Genomic DNA, 17,480 nt, shown 5'->3' on the forward strand with positions numbered 1-17,480 from the left:
TCACACAGGCAATCTACAAGATGGTTTCTTCTGTAATGAAGATGCCAGAGGATGAGTCAACCCCAGAGAAGAGGACCGAGAAGATCTTCCGCCAGATGGACACCAACCGTGACGGTAGGCGCCCCGCAGGGCCGCAGGGCTGGGCTGCCCCACCCACGGGACAGGCAGGCAGCTCTGCACCTTGCAGGGCTCCTCTCCCAGGGATTTTCCTGGCTTCCCCAGCTTCCTTCCATCGTGCTTGTCCAGAGGCTTGTCGGGTGTGCTGCAGCCCCCCAGGTGCTCTAAGTTAGCGTGTTTCTTTTCCAGGAAAGCTCTCTCTGGAAGAGTTCATCCGCGGCGCCAAGAGTGACCCGTCCATAGTCCGTCTCCTGCAGTGCGATCCCAGCAGTGCCGGCCAGTTCTGAACCTGTACTTTGGATGAATTATCTATCTGCTTTTTTTTTTTTATTTTCTTGCCAAACAACATTCATGGTAGTGTTGCCTCTGTATGGCCAATTATGCCTTCATTTGTGGCATCTTATAGCTTATTTTGTTGTGGATTAATTATAAGAATGCTGAATTGCTCTTAAGAATTTGTCCAGAGCATGGGCAGTACTGTTCTAAACAGATATTGTGGTGTTATCATTGTTTTTAAAATTTCATTTTGGTTTTTTGTTTGTTTGTTTGTATGTGTTTTGGAAAGTAACATGTTGAGGAGGAGTAAACCAACAACAAACCCCTTGGCAGCAAGACACACTGACAGATTTTAGATTGCTGCTTTAGTTGTTAGGTATTCACCTGCAGGACCTGAAAGTGTAGTAAGGCTGAACCAAAGGGGTTGTGATGGGTGGGGTAGGATTCACCTGGAACCTCCTCTCCTGTCCAGGAGGCACCAGTTAAGATCAAAGACAGGACTGGGAAGAAGTATGAAAGTGCAAAACATGTGTGGGGTGTATTATCCACTCCTATGCCTCATTGTTTCAATGCTGTGAACACTTTCCAGGTTGTGAAGAAGGGACAAAATGAAGGTTGACTTTTTTTACTAGGTTTACAGTGGTTGAAGTCATATGGCTTTATCTGAAAATTCAGCAAGCAATTTGCAATCCTGATCTCCAAATCCACAACTGACAATACCTCTTGCCGTTTGGGATCAGCAAAAGCAGACACAGCTATGAAAAGCTGGGTCTTGACAATGAATTTAAGGGAGATACATGTTGAATGTGAAATTTTCAGGTTAGTAATAAAGCAGTTGCTACTAGGGAGAGTGGGCATTCACGTGAGGAACTCACAGACACCTGCAAGCAGCTCCAGCTAAGGCACATCTGCTGTTCTCAATGCTCTTGCATAGCAGGAAGTTTCGGGGGTGTTTTTGTCTCTCTCCATGTAGCTAACAGAGTTTCTGGGCCTGCTCTTAGGGGAAGGCTGTCATCAAAACTTGTTTTAAACATAAAATTGTAGCATTTATATTTCATTTATTTTAGTAAAGTTCAAAAAAATCTGTACTGAAATGAGGAAATGGTACGCTTTATGATATATTTATATATATAAAAATTAAAACAAAAAAAGAACAGCTCTTGAGAGAAATGTTGAATGTTTATCTTTCCGCCTAGGTGCAGGAGTATCTGAAATTTGCTGCTGCAAAATTTTATCCTTTGATCAAAGTTGCTGTATGCAAAGCTAATACACACATGTGGGATTTCTTAGGGACTTTACAAGCGCTGTTGCAAGAGAAAAGCTGGAAAAGCTTTAGCAACAGGAGGCATTATGCTGACTAAATTGGCATTAATCAGTCATTAGCTGAAGTCTGCTTTGTGATCCTGCTGGAGAGCTACCCATGCAGGCAGGCACGGTGTTGGGAATTCATGAGCTCGTTAGAGTAACCTTTGTCTGACAGGCAAAGTTGGCATTTTGTCAAGTGACCTTGTAGATGCTAATCCCAGTAGCCTTAATTTAAAATAAACCAAGTAAAAGAAGTCTGCTTTGCAGATGATGATTAGCTAAGTACTAATTAGAAGTCACGAAGAAGTAGTTGAGCATAAATAATCTTCTGTGGAACACTAGCTAGCATGTACAATAACTGACAGAAGCAATCCTATACTTAATTTTCCCATACCATTTGCTTTGCCAGGTGTTAAGGGCAAAACATTTTAAGAGAAAATAAAAGTAAATTGAAAATAACATTGTTAATCAATTGTACTAAAGTTTTTATGAGTGGCTAATGACACTCAATAAATGTCTTCAAGCACACATTTTTGTCTCAAACAATCACAAAAGTCCAGTTGATGATATATTTCCATTACATTCATCAAAATACTGAGCTGAGTTGAGCTGAGCTGAGCGTGGGAAAATAAGAAAGCAAAGGGGGCTCAGCCACAGACACAAACAGATTTAATACCCAGCACTTTCAGGTGTTACGAGCAACACTGGCAAGTTTTGCACCAATTTTTCTGGCTGATGAAAATATTCTCTATCTCCTTCTCCCAAATCTTAATTAGACACCATGTGCACAAATCCCCTTCAAAGGACAGTCTGTGCCTACCTTCTTCAAGGTAATTTTCTGCTTTACCTGGAGACGTTCTGGCCCTCTCTTCATGTCCATCACTTCATGGATTTTGAAAGCTACTTGAGGGTTGTTTTTCAGCAGAAGAAGCCTGGCCAGACTCTGGGGATTGCAGAAGGAAGGCCAGTGGGCATGCAGTGATCAGCACACCCCTCTGCCAGATGGGAATGACCCGTGCCACCACCCCAGCCTCTCTGGGGGTGCTCCATCACCACCCCTGCGTGGGCAGGACAAGGTGACACCAGAGGATCCCTGCTGAATTTCCAACCTCCTGGCTCAGTGCAGGCACCCACGTCCAAAGCAGCCCAGACCTGTGCAAGCTGGCATTTACTGGAGCTGAACTTGGATACCTTCTACAGTTCCATCTTCTTCTTAATGCTGTGAAAGCAGCTGCATGTGACTGAAGCTTTTAAAATGTTGCCTTTTCTTTAAGTGACTGCATACCACCTCTTTTTCATTTTACAAGACACTTCTGGCCCAGAACCTAATCTCTCAGTTTGTTTTTGCTCAGTAGTTTTGGGGTGTTGGGACCAGGCTCGCCTCCTGTGCTACTCCTGTACAGCCTGTGCTGTGACCCCAGCAGAGATGTAATGCTTCCCACAGCTCACAACATTTGCAATAATAAGAATTAGCTTACAGCTGCAGAGGACATAGCTGCAGATAAGGCTGTTGTAGAAACATTTACAGAGTGAGCTAGGGTTATTCTTTTACCTGACTGCCACTGATGATTGGTATTATTTTAAATTATTAACTATGCCTTTCTTTCTCTGCCTCTGCATGTACTTAAAGAGTGATTCTTAGCTGAAGTTGTGATAGGTACATTTGCAGACCTCAAATCAGCAGGTCAGCAGTGGTGTGCTGTGCCTCAGATTGAAATTTTCTGCTTTGCTGTCATTTGCATTTGTATTCATAATTGCCTTCATAAAGCTTTTAAAGGCAAAGTGTGAATAGCACAGTAAGTCAGACTTTTGAGTGATTCATTAGCAATATCTCCACACAGGAAGGATGGCAGACAGCACATACTATTTTGTATGACTTCTCAATTTTGTATATGCATTCTCTAGTTTTACTCACATGTGCACGAGGCAGCCTTCACTATGTGTTGTCCAAAGGGATTAATGAGCATATGTCACATGTAGACTGAACTCATGGAAAATGCCAGTCCCATTTATTTGACATTCCCAGTCAGCTTGTCAAACTCTGAGCCATGTGAGGTGAGGACTATGACTTGTGAGGTGAGGACTATGACTGTGAGTTTTGCAATACTGTCCTTGTTTTAGGGTGCTTTGGGAGGGGAAAAGGGAACACAACCCTTTTAAAACCAACACGTGTTCTTGTGAGCACTTAGAGTTTGAGAGGGACTGAAGAAATATTTATGTTTCAACATTATTTGGAGCCCTGTCAGTTCACAGTTCAGTGATGTTTCTGAGGTACCCAGAGCTACGCTGTTCCCTTGCAGTTCTTAGGAGCTTATAGGTTTTCTATCCTCTTCCTGGGGCATTCTTTTTTCTTCTGTGTTATAAGTCATAACCTCCACATTTTCTGCTGCTTAAAACAGTAAATCAGAAGTATGTAAACTTCATAGCTGGAGGAGGTCTGTGTGCAGAAATATTGCACACCAGCACAGGAAGCAGTCGCACATGCCCAAGTCGCTGTGGTTTGAGCACTGCCCCTGGGGGATGAGCCCCAGGACTTCTCTCTTTGCTGATGGCAAAAGTGCAATAATGCTGCTTAGCTTGATTTTCTTTCACTGCAGATCAGGTTAAGTTGCATTACCTTGCATTGCTGTGGGTGGAGCCTTGTCTCAGCTGACTCATGGAAACTTGGTGAACTCTGGTAACTTGGTGCTGAGCCCTAATCTGCAGACTAAGCTAAGATGAGAAGATGGCCTTGGCCACACGTCTCAGTACATGTGAACCAGAGAACACGGTGACAACTGGCAGGTGCCTGGGGACATGTGACAGTGAGAAGGGAATCTCCTGCCCCAGAACAATGCCCTGAGCTGAGCTGCCTCCCCCTTTTAAAACTCTCCCCTTTTTCAGCACCGCTGGTGTCAGATGCAACATGATAGCAATATAGCAGGTCAGGATGAAGGAGGCATCCTTCAGGAGTTTCCTTTTGCAGTTTAGCCTACAAGTGCCAAGTGAAACAGTCAGACAGGTCTGATTGTTGGCTGGACAAGTCTTCCTGAACACCCAGTACACCAGCACCTCCTTTCATCTTCCCCATGGTGCTCCCTCGGTTTCCAGGCATGGCAGCCCTTGGGCTCAGCAGTTAGATGTCAGGTACCCAGTGCAAGACTGGTGGAGAGGAATATTTCACCTGCCCTCTGCAGAAGTACTTGGATGCATTCTTTGTTCTGTGTCTCACTAAGCGGGATGTCATGTAGGAGTCGGAAAGTGGGGAAAGTTGGTTTTCTTGGTATCACAGGCAGAACCTGCACTTAGAAATGTAGAGAAACTTGTCAAGTGCCAGAGAGCTGAGCAGTGCTCAGAGCTGCATGCAGAGTTTTCCACTGATTGTGCAGTAGGCAGGTAAGATAAACAGCAGTGATACGTCAGGCACATGGTGCGATGGGTTTCGAGATAGGGCTTGACTAGAAATGGCACCTTCTATGTGAGCAGCTCTGTCTGCTGCATATTCTGTCAGAGGTGCTGACAAAATACACTCCAAAATGAGGGAGCAGAGCTGTTTACCATACCCTGGCAGGTATTGAACAAACAGCTCCCAGGATGAGCATAAGGTTTTCCTTAAGTGCAGCTGAGGACAAACTATTGCCTATGGGAGTTCATTCCTGTTCATGGTGGAAGAGAGAAGAAGGGAAAGCTCCGTTGATTCTCAAAGCCCAGGTGTCATTTTACAGGCTGGGGACGGTGGAATGAACAGCTGTGTTTTAAACACAAAGAAAAGACAGCAGGGACTGTAAACTGGCATGGAAATCAGTGACATTAGAAACCAGAACCACTGCTGAGGGACTGCAAAAGCCATTAGGTGCCTCTGCCCTTCAGAGCAGCAGAGCCATCAGCTGGATGCACAGTCAATCTCCTTGCCCCTTGCAGAAAATATGCCTGCATTCTATGGGAATCTAAACAGCATCCCTTATTCCATCCTGGCTTTTGCTGCTGTTGTTTCCCAATTATCCATACTGAGAAGTTATTTCTAGGGTGAGGATTTTCAGAGGATAAGGTACAAAGCTTCCCAGATGTACTGTCCATATTTTAACAAGCTGGAAAGGCCAGATGCAAGGGGCTTCTCATTGGTTTCCCACAGGTTGTGTTGTTTCAATGTGTAGCTGGGATTAAGCTGTCACCTCTAAAATGCTGACTAATTCTGACTAATAAGTAAAGCAAAAAAGGACCTTGAGTAGTGGCGAACAATGTGAAAAGACTAGAGAAATGAAAACCTGTGAGGACATCCCTGCCTGTAGCCCAGGGTCTGAATTTGCACAGTGAAACCCTCTTAGCAGTAGCCAGCACAGAAAAGCTGCTCTACTCCAGCCCAGTCAATGGTACCTCCTGGGCTGCTTCAGCCCTGTGTGGTGAGGCTGGGGACTCTGGGCCCTGCCACAGACATGGTCATCTGAGATTATCAGGCAGGCTGAGGGCTCCCTGGATCTCGAGGCACACAACAGCCACCCACCCTCTGCACAGTATTCACTTACTGTGCACCTGAGATGTTTTAGATCTTCCCCTCTTGCCCTGACCTTATACCAAAGATATTCTCACCTTCCCAGGGCATGTGCTCAGGGTGTCCAGCTCTCCAAGTCTTTGCAGCCACCTCCCAGCTGTCGTTCCCAGCCTCTGTGTGAACAAATAACAAACACCAGCCCTTGACATGTGGAGGAGCCAAGCTTAATGCACTTAAATGGAGCAGCTTCTGATTTGGTTTCCCATCTTTGGCCCACCTGTGAGTACCACACTATTTATTTCTTATTATTAAGTAATGGCAGTATTAAACATTTTAAGGGCACACTGAACCTCTGAAACAACTTGGTTTTCATTATAGTGTACGTGTTTGTTGAGGCAGTGCAGGCTGAAAGTCCCGGGGGCTCGCTCTCCACTGCCCTGTTTACTCCACAGAGAGCTGGTTTCTTCCAGCAGCAGCACCTCCCAAGCATCCCCATGCAGTGTGCAGGTGCCCCAGGCCTGCAGGAGCACCCAGGTGCTGTGGACCAAGAGATAATTTTGGCACAGTTATATCAGGCAGAAACTCTTCCTGCTCTCTGTCAAAAACGAGTGTTGAGGGTGTGACCTCTGGTTTTCTCCTCCCTGGGGACAGGGGTTCCCGCGGTGCTCAGGGCTGGCCTCACATTTCCCCACCAAATGGGATGGCAAGATGATGGTGATCAGTAAACCCCCCTGAGAAAATCCTCTTAGATTCTAAACTTCATTTGCAGCCAATTTGTTCATTGGCTGCACTCAGAGGGAAGATTCATGGGTCCAGTGTGGTAGTCTGGGGGAGAACTTGCAGTTCCTTGCCACCACCACCTTTTTATTTCCTGTCATTATTCGCATTTCCAAGGCAACCAAATAGTTTTTTGTTAGTATCTGAAGAAAAAGAAAAATGACATCCAGGGTTTCAATCCAATAAGGATCTAAGGAAGGTTACTAAAGACATCATGCTCAATGTTAGTCATACAAATGTTCCACAAAGTAATGTTTCATTGGTATTTTGTGTTTAATTTTCTTATTCATGTGGCAGGCATGTTTTATTTCATTATTTTGGATCCTCTGAGATTTAGCCCTGCTGGTCCTTCAGCTCTTATGCAGAAGTCCCAAAGACCCCAGGAGCAGAACTGACTGAGCAATTACCAGTGAGGTGGGCACATAGTGCCTGGTAAAAATGAAGAGCTTAATTACCTTAGGGATTTTCTTTGTGTGCACACTTGCTTCAAGGAGACAAACTGAGCTGCATTGCAATATGTTTATCTCTTCCACTTGCTCACTTCTATACCAAGCAGTCTTGTAGTTAATATTTGTATATTCAGCATTATTTTGCTCTTGAACCTGAAGTGACCAATATTGTCTTCCTCTGACAGGAGTACTTAATACCTTCTGATTTTTAAATATTGCTGAGTGATGTGATGGATGCAAAAATAGTTATACATTTGTGTGCTGGCTTTGGCTATGATATAGTTAATTTTCCTCACAGTAGCTAGAATGAGGGTCAGTTTTGGATTTGTGCTGGAAACAGTGTTGATAACAGAGGGATGTCTTCATTATTGCTGAGCAGTGCTCACATGGTGTCAAGGACTATCCTGCTTCCCACCCCATCAGCAAGAGAGCTCGGGGTGCACAAGGGAGATGGGATGGGACACAGCCAGGACAGCTGACCCCAACTGACCCCAGGGATATCCCAGACCTTGGTATCATGCTCAGCATGTAAAGAGGTGGGGGAAAGAAGGAGGAAGAGGGTGACAAGTTCAGAGTGATGTCATTTGTCTCCCCAAGTCACCACTACTTGTGATGGAGCCCTGTTTTTCTGGGGACGGCTGAATACCTGGCTGCCCCTGGGAGTTGGTGATTGAATGCCTTGCTTTGCTTGTGCATGGGGCTTTTGTGTTCCCTATTAAACTGTCTTTATCTCAACTCATGGTTTTCTCACTTTTGCCCTTCCAATTCTCTTCTACATCCCACTAGAAGGGAGTGAATGAGTGGCTTCGTGGGACTTAGTTGCTGGTTGGGATTAAATCACAACAATTTGTTTAAATTTGGGTAGATATTTTTGATGCTGCAGAAACTAATAAATTGAGATAAAACATGACCAAGAGCTGAATGGATCAAAGTGCCCAGTTCCTATTTAAGTCCAACCATTCCACAGGGAGAGCTTTCCCTGTTCCCTCAGGCTGTTGCCTCATTGCAGCACAGAATAGACACAACAAATCGAACTTGTAATGATCTACTACGAGCAGACTCACTGCAGCAGCATGGAGTTCAGTATATCCTGTGTCTTGGCAAAATTAGATACCTCTCTAGATCTAGATGAATGCTTTGTAAGCAAACCTACATATCCTAAGGAAGACTTTTACTATTCAGAAAGGAGAGAGACAACTATGAATTAAATTAATTTGGTCCACATATTTTTCTTACAGCTGTCTAGAATTGCAAGTGTCCTGTGTGTTGTTGCCTGTAGCTGTTGTGATGTGTTAATTTCCCCCCCTGGTTCTGTTGTAAGCTCATCTGGTGGTATCCTGAGTCTCCAGCTGGCTCTCTGCCAGGCAAAGCCCACGAGAAGGACGCGTAGAGGCGAGTGGCTTCCAGGCACAGCAGGGGCAGCTTTTGGGGACATGGCCCTGTGCTGCTCCATGCTCTGGGAGTCTGTACCTGCAGAGCAACATGTTAAACCTACCTGATACAATGAAAGTTGACGATCAGGCCACCGAAGGAGACGGAGAATTTGGCGGAGGGTTGTGTATGTTTTGTGCCCCCCAGCACGTGCACGGTTCCCCAGCTATTAACTTCCAGTTAGGACCTTTCCTGAGCTCTTAGTGTTAGAATAAAGTTTTCTTCTGCTGATAATGTATTTGTATTATGCAACGTACTCAGAAAACAGAAAATTATCTCTCTATGACTGTCCTCTCCTCTCAAGAAGCTCTTCTCCTCTGTACATATGATATGCAGAATGTATGGGAGTCTTACCAGCGTTGGTTTGCATTTTTAAGACTGTACTAATTAATGTGTGATACTATTGTGTTTTTGTAGTGGCATCTTTGATGTAAGATGTAAAAACTATTTAAATTTTTTTGTTATTGTTCAGCTTTTAGAGATAGCACCAAGGACTGCATGTTCACTAGAATCAGCCCTTTCCAGGGGCTGTCAGAGCTGCACGCAGGCACCGGTGTTCCACCCGGCATGTAGCACCTGCGTTCCTCTCTTAATAGGGGTCAGTTTGGAGTGGAGATGAATTCTTCCTGAAAAGTCTAGTTTTGTCTTTCCCTCTCTCAGATTCAAGCTGTGTGATTCCCTCCCATGCTGTGTGCCAGCCCTGGCCCCAGGAGGAGACCTGGGAGGAATGGCCCCTGACCCAGGGCACCCCGCTGGCATCGGGCTCCCTCACCCCATGGCTCACCCAATGCATTCTCCTAGGAACTTGGTTTTCCTTGGAACTGCTGGCTGTGCCAGCACAACAACAGTGGGCTCACATTGCAAGACAATTTGTGCAAGTGACTTTAAAATGAATTCACTAAAATTGAGGGGAATTAAGGAAAAGAAGAGCCTGAGCAGCAATTTTAGGGTCAGAATCTTATTGGGGTGCTTAATATAGCAAGAACTTGGGGCCAGTCCCTAAAAGGTAGGACCATTTGAATGGCTTAGGTCGACATTTCTTGTCAGGTTTGGAAAATGAAGTGGGGCTCAGATCCAGCCTTTCAGGCAGGGTTGACTTACTGGATAGACTGAGTCTGAGATGCTTCTCCAGATTGTGTCGTGGGCCAAAAGACAAGACATGCTGCAGCTTAGGAGTTATTTTTCTTTCAGGTTATTTTTTTTTCCTTTTTAATGGAGAAAGCAGTTCAAACTGCACCTGGCAAAATGACTGACTTCAAAAGCATGTTTTTCCTTGTTATATAGACACTCACAAAACAGCATCGTGTGGCTAAAAAGGCACATTTGTGACAGTTTCTTTCTGAGTGCCAAAATATATAAGCAGTATTGTTTGAAGGGAAATAAAAATTTTTTTACTGTATTGTTATTACTGTTGAACAAATATATTGTTTTTAAATGTTAGATTTTGAAGACTTTTGTATTGTAAATTGTTTTGTGACACGGTGCTTTTTCATACTGGAATTACTGATTGCACCTAAATATTAATTATTGCTTTCTTATATAAATATGTGACCTTGAACAATCTTGATGAAAACCAATGTGTGGTGGATACCAACAGTTCAAAAAAATTCACCTACTGAAATCCCCTAAATGTTCTTTCCTACTAATAAACATTCTGCTGCAGCTAGTGATGGTGTGCCATGTGCTTTACTCCCTTCATGGTGGAGCCTTAAAGCCTCATGTAGCTCCTTGGTCTGGGGAGAAAATCCCAGAGAAGCCTTTGCCTGCTGCCTTCACTGCCTTCCTGTCCTGCTCACTGCTGTGGGCACAGAGTCAGAGCTGTGCAAGCCAATCTGGAGGGCTCAGCCAGGGCTGGAGCTGTGCACAGGCGTTGGGCTGGCACACTGCAGCCGGCTGGATGCTCCATTGCTAACACAGATTTTGTTCCAGCAGCTAAAGCCAGCAGCTGGGCAAGGAGTAGGACATCATGGAGTGGGTTATAAAAGCAAAGGAAGGACAGCACAAAGTTGAGAGTCCTGGTACTCTGAAGCTGGAAAGAGCAGCTTAGCTGACTGACAGCAACTTTCCCTGCGATAGATAAATCCCTCTCCAGGTTTAGGGGAGTTTTTTATCCTCTAATGATAAGGGGATAAAATGATAAGCATCAAGGGAGCGGGATTTGCCAAGAGAGCATGGGCATGTAGTTGTGGTTAGTTGCTCTGAGATGTGGATGATGAGGCTGCAGCAGAGCTTGTTACAGCAGGGACTCCTGCCAGCCTCAGACAGGCTCTGGAGGGGGCTGGCTGATGCTTCTGTGCATGCTCCTTAAGCTCCCCAAATTTTCACCTCGGTTAAATTTGGAGCTGGGATTAGCTGAGTGCAAAAAGTAGTTTAAAGCCTACTGGAAAGTAACATAAACCAGTGCCTACTTCCTTTTCAGATTAAACAAAAATGCCTATTTGTGGAACTGCACATTAATCTGAGCTTGAGACAGGCTGGAGCCTGAATGAAGCATCATTTGCAGTATTCACGTATCTCCTGTGCTCAGTGCAAACAAGCTTTATTACACAAGCTTCCAGTGTAATAAAGACTCCCTGTGATGTACATTCCCCCCACCCTCCCCTTAGGGCCATCATACGATTTAGCATAAAAAGACTGGGTGTAAGGAGGCGTTTATTTGTACAGGGGGGCTAAAATCCTCCACGTTCCACCCTTGCTGCCCCTCCTCTCACTGTGCAAAGCCATCTGCCCCAGGCACTGCAGCTCGTTGCACTCCCACAATCCCTGGACCTCCCACCACCTCAGGGAGGAGGGAACTGTGATCCTGCAGCTCATGGCTGCGTTTGGGAAGTGGCGTGCGCTCCAGAATCTGTCAGTGTTTTCTGCAGCACAAATTGAGCCAAGAGACTGAGAAGGTGCCGAAAAGGACAGCTTTGCTGCCCCGGTGAGTCCCCTAAGGTTTCAGTTTCAGTTTCAGTTGGGTCAGTTCTTCTCAATGACCTTTAATCAAGGTGACCCGAGCCACCTTGCTGGAGCCTGGCTCAGCCACGCCAGACACAGCCCAAGCACACAGCCCTGAGCACACAGTGGGTGCAGGGGGTCCCATCAGCCCGCACACTTCTCCTCACCCCTCCATGGCCCCGCAGATGGAGCGCTGCCAACCACGCAGCTTTCAAGCATTTGCATCCTAAGAGCCACTCAGTAAAACCACTTCCTATAAAACATAATTAAACATCTATCACAGGCAGTGCTCAGGAAATGTGATTACCTTAAAGGGCTCCGTGGGAGCTGATCCTGGCTCACCCTGCACTGCTCATCCAGAGCACTGAACTCCTGCACCCCACTGTAAGACAGGGCTGTCCTGCTATTGCCTGGGGAATCAACCTTTGCTGAGGAAAATGCTTTCCCAAGCAATTTCCCACCTACTTAGATGTTCTCACCTCCTGAATCTTGTTTGAAAAGCCAAACTGAACTGGTGGAGAATAAAATGTTTGATGAAAATGTTTTACTGCAAGACATGTGGCCAGGTATGCTTCAGTGCTTTTGGAGTAGGTGTGGGTAAGGATCTCAACTCAGGTGCCCAGGAGTCACAAAGAAGTTACTGTCAGTGCTTCCAGCCAGGTTCCCAGGACACTCCAACATGTCACAGAATAGTTGGGGTAGGAAGGGATTTCTGTAGTTCATCTGGTCCAATCCCCCTGCTCAAGTAGGGCAAACAAGAGTTGGTTGTCCAGGACCATGTCAAGGCAGCTTTTAAATATCTACAGGGATAGAGACTCCACAACCTCTCTGGGCACCCTACACCTGCTTAGTCACACAGTAAAAAGCATTCATAAAAAGATTTCAGAGGGAACCTCCTGTTTTAGTGTGTGTCCACTTGCCTCTGGTCCTGTCACTGGGCACCATTTAGAAGAGTCTGACTCCATCCTCTCTGCACCCCCTTCAGGCACTGGTACATACTGATATCCTCTCTCCTGGAGAGATGTAGTAATACACACCACAGCAACAGAAATATTGTCTCATACATAGGAATATTTATTTTTTTCCTTCTTAAAAATGTACAAAAAATAAAATAACTGTATTTACAGCTTATCAAACCCCTCTCCCAATTGCAACACTATTAAGTTACATGAGCTATATTCTTAATATAAAAGCACACTATTTATACATTAAGTTTCCTTGTTTGCCAGAAAGACGGCTTGTCACAACCTTTGGCACAAACATTCTTGTTTGCATCTTGTCTCAATTAATAGGAAATGGAAGAGCATAAAAACATTTAATAAGCTTTACATTTTATAAGTCATAAGATACTCCTTTCCAGTTCCACTTCAATCAATATACAGCATCTCTGACAGCTAGAGAGTTTAGATTTTACTTGTTTGAATTAATTTACATTTAAACAATTCATAGAACGAAAGAGAAAAATATATAAGAAACACATTTGATCTCTGAATTCCATTGACCAAAAACTTTGTGAGAGAGGACACACATGAAAAAACCCATTCTTTTCTTTGTACTTTACACTCAGTGTTAGAAATCCTCCAAAATGTCTTGATGGGGTGATCATAGTACATCCACAAAACTTCACTCAAGGGATGCACTTTATTTTGGGAATACCAGCACCTGACTGTGAGAAAGAACTAGAATTTGAGAATTTGAATGGGATTTCATAATAAAACATCAAATGGACGGACAAAGTGCCAAGTCTGTAGCAGGAACCAAAATTAGAAGACTGTTCTCCTTTTGTACATCTCTAGAGTTTTTCAAAACATAACATCTACAGACACTGCATTTTCTTCATAGGGAAAATGCACTGAGCAGCAAGCCACTCTTCAGGCTGTACTAATTAAGATTCAAGATTGCTGCCTTGAAGAAGAGAAGGAAATAATTTTGTTCCTTTAAATAAATAACCACAGCAGTTCCACAAAGAGACAAAAGGAGGCAAGACAGATATTCCTGTCCCCTGCTGAACAGTAGACAAATCTTACTTCCATTTAACTCATAATATTTGGAAGATCCAGCATTAATCTATATTTTTTTATCAAACAGAAGCAACATGCATATTTTAAACAATATACACGTAAGCAACTGTGTACTCCTCAGGATATCTGATCAAGCAGGGCACAAGGCAGCCACTGCTTCAGAAGTTTGTATTACTCATACCACTCTTGCCCCTTTCCCACCACTCTGATGCGCTGATTTGGACCAAAAGGTGAAGCCTGAGAGCTTGGAGCTTGCCACAACCATCATCCAAGGTTCAGTGCTCCTCCAGCAGCTGATGCTACAACTACAACTGAAGGGATGCAGCATGGATACTCAGTGCTTGTGAGGCACCTGCATCTGGAGCAGAGAAACAAAGCCCTCAGACCCTGGCAGATAAAGTAAAGGGTGATCATCCTTACCTAGCTTTAGCTGTTGTTCTAAAATAATCTTGCCACAAATCTAGGCACCTTCCTGATAACTTCACTGAGACTGTAAGAGGAACTAAAGGCAGTAGTATTAGCTTTCTACTATCAGAAATTTGCACACTTTAAGATGTATTTAAAATAGCTTTCAGTTAATCTTGGAAGCAACTTTCCTTTTCTGGACAGTGGCTGACTGAAGGCTCCTAAAATGACAATGGATAACTCCTTAAGTCCCACTATTCCTGGAGCACTGCTCTTCTCACTGATCCTATACTGCTCCTCATGACAGGATGCTGCAGCACCCAACAGATCTCAGCTCATCTAGACCCAAATGTAAGACAAAACCATCCTATTAACCTGAGTGCTGGTGCTGCCAGGACTGCCTGTCCTTCTCTGTGATCCCTAAATTCTCACTGGCCTTTCTTAATGCAGCACATTCCAACCCAGGCCAGCCCCAAGCACTCCCTTGGACAGCAGGTTTGTTGGGGGCAGAACTAGGGCTCAACTCCTGCATAAATTTACTCCTTTGCTTCACCTGCAGCTTCTGCCCAGACATGGTGACCAGCTGAGAGATCCCAGATGATATTCTGAGGATTCCAAACACCAACAGAGAAATACAAGAACTGACAGTATTGCTTACCAGTCCTGTGTGCTGGTCCCAGTTCCTAATGACTCCTGTACCAACTGTCCTCTTTTTTTCTTTAAGAAAAAATTATCTGGGATAAGTCAGCATAGACTTTTTATCTCAGTCTGAGCCAAGTAGAAACAAACAGAACCATCATAAATCTCTTGTATTCCCAGATTGTTTGCTCTTGAGCAGCATAGCAAGAGCATCTTTGCTGGAGTGCATTTTTATATAAAGTTAAGAAAATTACAACAGAACTCTGCATCAGAAGGGGAAAGAGTGCATGACAAAAGAAAAGGGCAGGAGAAAGACAGAATACACACTTTGCTTTACAGGCATATGTGAATTCTGGGTATGTTAGTGCTGATGCTACCAGCCTGAACCTTTTATAGGTTCTGCTCCCACAGAAACCTTGACATGTACTTAACATTTCTATTAAAGGAAGAGATTTTAATGGGATGCTACTGCTAATGAAGTTTAGAAAGTGTTCATGAACTTACAGGACAATTCATGCAGATATGGCCAAATTAGACTGGTCAGTTATCCCAGCTACTTTGCTTGAATGTAAATAGCTCCACACATGAGCCCTGTTAAATATGGCAGTGTTTCTTTCTGCCATTAACCACCAAATAATAAAAGTTGTGTGACTAAACGAGAAAAGGTTTTAGAAAGAAAAGAATAAACTCTAAAGGCTGCATGTAGGAAAGGATCCCACTTCTGTCTGTAATACAGAATCCATGTACAGTGGTAGAGAATAAATTTCAACTGTAACTCATGGAATTATATGCTAAGTGAGGAGCTCTTCACAACAGCCAGAGGAGCTGGAATGGAGAGAAAGAGATGCTGGGTTTGGATGTCATAGGGACATTCAGGCCTTGAACCCCTTTCCTGGTATGATTTTAGCCTGCACAACTTCATCTCTTCACAGAATTCATAAGGCAGGTGTGGAATTTGATGGAATAACCATGTAGTTCAACTTGGGTTCAGATGCAGCCCTTGAGAGAGAGACCAATCTCCACTCCTCAGTTGTGGGATACTCAGTCTCCAGTGGAAAAAATGTTCCAGTTTGATAAAATATTTACATCAAGCCCAGGCTTATACATCACCCAAGTGCCCTAGGAATCACAGCTGAATCATTCAATGGAGATACAAGAGCAAATACACTTAAAAGGAAGAGTCTGAAGTCCTGTTTCTTACAGTCTAGAGGAATGCTTTGATGCACAGGCTGCAGCAGAAAGAACCTTCCCACCACAGGTTTGAGAAAATACCACTTTAGGAGCCTCTGCTTCATCAAAGGAAGACAACCAGGAAGAAGTCCCTTTTGTACCTCTTGGCAAAGCAGGCAGCAGACACACAGTGTCTCTTGGATTTTGTTACAGCTGGATGGGAGACTCAGGTTCTACAGCTGGGACTTGGGCTCCTAAGGTGGGCCCCATTATGCCAGAGTGTCCAAGACCCAGTAGCAGAGTCTGCTCTAATATTTCAATATACAATTGTGTGAGCAAGGATGGAGCATATTGAGTACAGATTCAGTTATCAGCTTCTCAGTACACACTCTTTAACAGATTGCAGCAATTTAATCCTCTAGGAAAGATTCTATGAAACCCTAACCCAAATACATACAAAAACATAGTGGCAGTAAACATGCCCACATACAGTAGTTAAAATATATTATTGCATATTATAAACATTATATACAAGGTTAAAATGGTTTCTTTACCATTTACTTACAAGTGACATTTGTAACTGAATGCCTTACTTACAAGTCCTCATTGCTACATGCTGAGAACTACCAGAGGTATTTGGCAAGACTATACAGGAGACAGAGATATGGATCAGTCTGAGCAAGTGAACTGTCAGCCACTTTGCCCATCTTTAGCACTGCAACAGATTTTTAGCAATGACAGAGACAACTACTGGTAAAGTGATTTATACCAGATTTCTGAAATTAGACCAGCATAGTTACTGAATGTGTTTTAGAATGAGCTTATCCACACTGAAGTGTGGATTAAAATGCTGCATTTCACATTTGCAGTGCGTCATCTGGTTACAAATCTGGGGGCTGGTAACTGCTTGTACACTAGAGTGAGGAACAATAAATAAGGGACCAGGTTACTGTAAATGGCCTTGTGCTTGACAAACCCAAGTCTATCTGCAGGGGCTGCAGATGTGCAGAATGGACAGTATTTTCAATGCAGTCTTGTAACAGTTTCTCTGATCAATGTCTGTCAAGTTTATGGGGAATCTGCTTTCCAAGAAGGATGAAATGCTGTGGTTCCTTACAAAATGGCTCTGCCTGAGGCTAGATCTCTGTCAGTGTGATCTTGAAGCCTTCAACCATGCTCTCCATGTTCAAGATGAATGTGTCCTCGTTGGAGTAGTGCTCAATAATGTTGTCATCCATGTTTACCAGGATGCTGGTGATAAAGGTAGAAATCAATGTTTTTATGTACCAGGACACTGAAAGGAAAAGCTATACACTGCCACATGTACTTGCTTCTCTACAACACAAAACCAGACTCCAGCACATGCCAGTACAGGCTCACCAGTAGGAATCACCAGCAAGATCTGCCCTGTAGTCCCTTGTAGTCTTTGGATTAGAGGCTGCTCCTGCCAGAGCAGTTAAGGGACATGCCAGTGGTGGGATG

The 17,480-nt window shown here is 44.1% G+C and overlaps 2 protein-coding genes across 2 annotated transcripts in view; one reads left to right on the forward strand and one right to left on the reverse strand.

Annotated features, from left to right (window-relative positions):
• NCALD (neurocalcin delta) overlaps positions 1-10,489 on the forward strand; it is a 58,636-nt gene extending 48,147 nt beyond the window's left edge. The window contains exons 3-4 of the mRNA XM_066564901.1: positions 9-114; positions 307-10,489. Of these exons, the coding sequence (XP_066420998.1) occupies positions 9-114; positions 307-404 (204 nt within the window). The 3' untranslated portion in view covers positions 405-10,489. The remainder of the gene's footprint in view (positions 1-8; positions 115-306) is intronic.
• Positions 10,490-17,134: 6,645 nt separating this feature from the next.
• The window catches only part of GRHL2 (grainyhead like transcription factor 2), a 53,029-nt gene continuing 52,683 nt past the window's right edge, over positions 17,135-17,480 (reverse strand). Inside the window, exon 16 of the mRNA XM_066548194.1 lies at positions 17,135-17,249. Within this exon, the coding sequence (XP_066404291.1) occupies positions 17,135-17,249 (115 nt within the window). The remainder of the gene's footprint in view (positions 17,250-17,480) is intronic.

This window comes from Molothrus aeneus, chromosome 1, assembly GCF_037042795.1.
Source record: "Molothrus aeneus isolate 106 chromosome 1, BPBGC_Maene_1.0, whole genome shotgun sequence".
Taxonomy (NCBI): Eukaryota; Metazoa; Chordata; class Aves; order Passeriformes; family Icteridae; genus Molothrus; species Molothrus aeneus.